Source organism: Sesamum indicum, linkage group LG15, assembly GCF_000512975.1.
Source record: "Sesamum indicum cultivar Zhongzhi No. 13 linkage group LG15, S_indicum_v1.0, whole genome shotgun sequence".
NCBI classification, from domain to species: domain Eukaryota; kingdom Viridiplantae; phylum Streptophyta; class Magnoliopsida; order Lamiales; family Pedaliaceae; genus Sesamum; species Sesamum indicum.
Window position 1 is genome coordinate 935,420 of NC_026159.1, and position 5,058 is coordinate 940,477.

Consider the following 5,058-nt stretch of genomic DNA (forward strand, 5'->3'; position numbering starts at 1 on the left):
TCTGGCGGCTCTACCTTTATTTTTAAGTGTCCTATCGAAACAGAGAGAGAAATGGGACAGACCAGCTTATAATTACGATAGCACCCATACAAACAGATTTTGGACCAGAGGTCCCTTTGTTAAAAGGTTATATATACAGATATCACAAAACAAAAGTTGGGTAAGGAGCCATACGCCATTTTCGTTCCCGTTTTGGTTAGACATAGAGACAATTGGTCCCTAATTTTCAAAACCTAATTCCAGAAGTTTTCACTACTTGCAATCCCAATTTCCATGGATCATAATTCATAAACGTTTCATTTCATCAATAGCCCCTATATATTCCGAACACTAAGTCTCACTGCATATGTCATTGTTGTTCTAACTTTTTATTAGTTTATTTAAGACTTTTGCTAAATTAGGAGGCCAAAACACACACACGAATTTAACTCGTGATATATTTCATAGATTCGGGTTCACAATATAAAAATCGTAAATACTTTTTCTTATCAATTTTTATTGTTATTTTCAGTTTCTTGTAATACAATAATGACGTGGAATCCATCACTTTTATATTGAACGATAAAATTATCGTTTAAAAAAAATATGGAATTGACCTTACACTCCAATAGTCTCTCTCTTTATGGTAAGGCTTGATGGGCTCAATCCAACCCGAATTGCAGCCGATGACATCATTTAATGTTTTCGGCCATATGATGTATCTCGAATCAACGACCTATAGTTGTTGACATCATCTTTTAATACGAAATACTAAATCACTAATTTTCTTCTCAAATAGTCTTTAATTTTTCTAATTAATTTAAGTGTGAGATGAGATAAATTTCCAGTTTGCAATAATCAAACAAGCTTGTTGGCGAGAACAACAGTCCAGGTACGTGGAGGACCCAAACTTGATCCCTTCCACACCCAACTGAAGCACAAAGTCGTCAGACCCTCAAGAAGTGCAAGATGCAAAAAGGCGTTTTTTCGTATTTTAGTGTTGGCCACGCTTTTAATTCAAAAATAATAATAAAAAGGGTAACAGACAAACGCCCACCGAAAATCCCTTAAGCTGACAAGTCATAGTCGAGCCTATCCAGTTGAATTTTGAACGGACGGTCATTACTTTAACAAGTCCTCCAAATATATAACTAATAAATAAATAAACAAACAAACGCCACCGTTTTGCACAAAAACTATCATTATTTTACACACACACATATATATATATAATTAATGAAAACGACACTCATCTCACCCCTTCCAGCGGAATTTATCTTAAATCAACTATAGTTCTATATCATAAATTCAATTAAAATACTATTTTGCAATATTGAATAATAATTATAAAAATGGTAGGGAGACAGAGATTTAGGTCTGAGTCTGACCTTTAATAAATTAATTTTGAAAAAATTCAACTATAGAATGGAGTTTAATTTATTAGGAGAAGTCAGCATCATGCCCGATTCTCCATCCCTACCCTAATTCCACTTCTATGCCATTCCGAAAGTGATTCAAATAATTACCAGATTCTCTCCAAAATTAACCCTATTTTTTTCAGCTCTAATTAAACATTTATTTAATTGAAAGAAAAAAAGAATTACAGGGAAAGTGTGACAGTGAGGTAGGTGAGAGATGTAAACACGCTTCTGAAATACATTACGAAGTCGCTAAAATTATTACTGTTGATAATAAGGGACCACTTTCAGAAAAAGGAAAATTGCAGAGAAAATAAAAAAGTGCAGTAGCCTTTATGCTCCTAAGGATGAGGTGGTCCTGTTTCATTTTTGGGATTTTTTTTTTTTTCTTTCCTTCAAAAATGTGTTATTAAATAGGAATGGTATTTGTGCAGAAATCAATTAAATGACTGGGTCAACAATTATACCAGTTTTCTACGCGTATTTGACCTAATTATGTGACTAGTCCAATTTTAACTGATTCCATTTGATTTTATGCCACATCTCTCAACAATCAAAGAAATTGCACTAATGATGTGTGTGTTAAGGCTGCCAATATTCTCAAAATTAATTTTATATATGAGAAATAATTAAAATCAGGGCAGCTACGTATGTAAGTGTACACCCATTACCCACCCTCCCAATTAATGAAAACCGTGGAAAATTATGTTGAAATTAAATTTATTCCAACTAAATCAATTATAATATGCATATAATTATTAATTTAAGTCTAATCAAATGAGAGGAGTGGTGCCCCATTGCAAGGTTGGGTTGTTGAATGAATGTGAAGAATTTGTGATGTGATGATGGATACCACAATATGGACTGCGCCCCTCCAACAAAACAACACTACTCATCACTCACTTCATGCCCAATTACTAAAACAAACAAGACGCAATAAGACCACCATGCTCTCTCCTCACCTTCCCATTCCAAATAATTATATACATATATATATATATATATATGTGTGTGTGTACTTAATTACCTTAAAAGCAAAGTAATATTTATAGGAATTTTTCAGATATAAGATATGTAGCTTGGGTAGGTTAGATTAGCAAACTTGGCAATCAATCATTTCTGACCACCTCCTAATAGCAATACATAGGTTATTTAATTACAACATGCACAATCTATGTTAATCATCTTATTAGTTTTACTAAGTTAAAACTAGTCGCATTAATTAAAAACATGTGTAATAGTGGAAATTAGCAATAATCATACACAAGTCCCATAATGGAGATGGATGCGTACTCGATTAAGTAAAAGATGCAAGAATAAAAGTAGAAATCAGGACACCTAAAGTACAGATTATATATAGTCGGTCATTAATTAATCAAACACCAAGTCATACTTTTTTTATATTCTGAAATATAAAGATCTCAAGTAGTACGTACGTCTTCTCTGCTCATCAGATCAGATCGGATCAGATGTATAAAGAAAGACGAGAGAGTATCTACAGAAGATGCAATAAAATAATACATGTAACCGCCCCAATTTTATGTAACACCACAACTTTTTGCTGCTTCTTCTCAGACAAACCACCCCATATGTTTCTTACACAACACTCGGATTAAACATTAAATCTTCCTACCTGAAATCTTGAAGAAGAGGATTTGATAAGGGAGGAAGAAACCCTAATAATATAAAATCATCATCAGAATTAATTATGATTAATCATGGTGGTCAACAAAACTGCAGACATTGATATGATTAGATAAGTGAAAATTAAACAAATAGAATTTCCAGTCCAATCCTTAATTCCTCCATTTCCATCCATCCATCCTCGGAAAGCTTGATCATGGCTAAGTCATCGATCATCATCATATTAATAACTAATTAAAACAAGATTAAGAAAAAGGGAAAATCTAAATAGGCAAAATTAAGAAACTAACTATTGCAGCTTTTGCTCCTCCTTCCCGTGCCTTTCATCCATTTTTCTCGCTATCTAAATACTCAATTTTAATCCATCCTCAACCCCATCAAAAGATGATCAAGAAGAAGAAGAAGAGCCGCCATTAGCACCAAGAACATGATGACCACTACTACTATCATGGAGTTGATTTTCGTTCATTTCTTGCCCATGAATATTCTGGAGTTTGATTTCACTATTTCCCTCGCGCTGGTGCTGGTAGGCTGCCGCGGCGGAGCTCATAGCACTGTAATTTATGCCATTACCGTTAGTGGTGGCTGCCGGCGGAGTGGAGATAGCAATTGTAGTACTGTTGTTAGATAAGTGGGGAGCTGGTTGATCCTTTTTAGCAAAAGTGTTCTTGTTGTTATGCATCCAGACTTTGAACACCCCTTTGTCCACGCCGATTTCCCTGCAGAATTCACTTATCACATCTTCGTCTCTCTTCTGCATTTTCCACCCCACCTTTTCAGCAAATTCATGCATTTTTTCCTTCTGATCCTGGGTGAACTTGGTGCGGAAGCGCTTCCGGCTGCCGGAGTTTAAAAGAGTTGCGGAAGCAGCGTTAATGGTGGTGGGAATTGGAGTGTTGTTATCGGGAGGTGGGCCGGACAAACCGTGGCTGAGGGCCAGCAACATGTGCGGCGCCGAGGGGTAGTACGAGGAAGAGATCGGAGGAGGCGACGGCGAATTATTGGGACTACTGCCGCTGTTGCCCCGCGGAGGAGGTGGGGGAGGGTGGTGGCGGTGGTGGGGCTGGTACTCTAGAGCCGGAGCTTGCGGTGGCCAGGCAGCGCATTTGAGGGAGGTGGGCTCGGCGGGATTAGAGGCAGGCGAGGGCATGAATTCCCCACAACCGTCGAGGGCGTGGCCGCCGAGGGCGGCGGCGTGGTTTTTCAAGCATTCTTTGTAGGTGACGACGACGGGATGGTGGAGGTGGAGGGGAGCGTGACGCTTCAAGACACCGTTGGTGAAAGGGGAGGGTTTGGCGGGCTGGATCCGGGTAGGAGTTTCAGTGTCAGCTTCAGGGGTTTTGACGGTAGAATTGCCCAACTCCATGGAAACTGAAACAACATCTAAGGTTTTGAAACCCAGAAGAGTTTAGTTTGGTATCAACAGTAGAAGACCAAATTAGGAGTATTTAGGGTTTGAAGGGAAAAACAAGAACAATGGAAAAGAAAGAACAATAATCAGCCATGTGAGAGAAGAATGAAGAGAGAATTAGGAACAAGAGAAGAGAAGAGAAGAGGGGGAGAAGGATGATGATGATGATGATGATGATGAATTGATGATGATGATGATGAGACTGTAGATAATAAAAATCTTGCTTCTGTGGTTGTCCTTGTTAACCCATTTCTCTCTCTTTTTTCTTTATATTTAAAATTTTTTTAACCTGAGTTGTAATCTGTGGTTAAGTCGAGTGTAATGTGGAGGGTGACCCCGCCAACGCCAATGCCAATCCATCACAGCTACTGCTGCTGCTGTGTCATGTGAAATCATAAATACTGCTGTTTTTCTTTTCCCTCTTTCACCACTTACCTTTTCATCCTTCCATTTGACTTTATTTTTAATCTCATTTCATTACTCCTTCTACCATACTCCAAATATACGTACATACCTATATATTATATCTGACCTCACCCTAATTGTCTTTTCCAACATTTTCACACCTAATTTGACTTTCAATCATCTTCTTCCTATTTCTTTATT

At 37.5% G+C, this 5,058-nt stretch overlaps 1 protein-coding gene across 1 annotated transcript; it reads right to left on the minus strand.

Annotated features, from left to right (window-relative positions):
* On the minus strand, positions 3,120-4,519 carry LOC105177249 (zinc-finger homeodomain protein 9-like). The gene has a single exon (XM_011100323.2). The coding sequence runs from the start codon at positions 4,405-4,407 to the stop codon at positions 3,430-3,432; it is 978 nt and encodes a 325-aa protein (XP_011098625.1). The 5' UTR covers positions 4,408-4,519; the 3' UTR covers positions 3,120-3,429.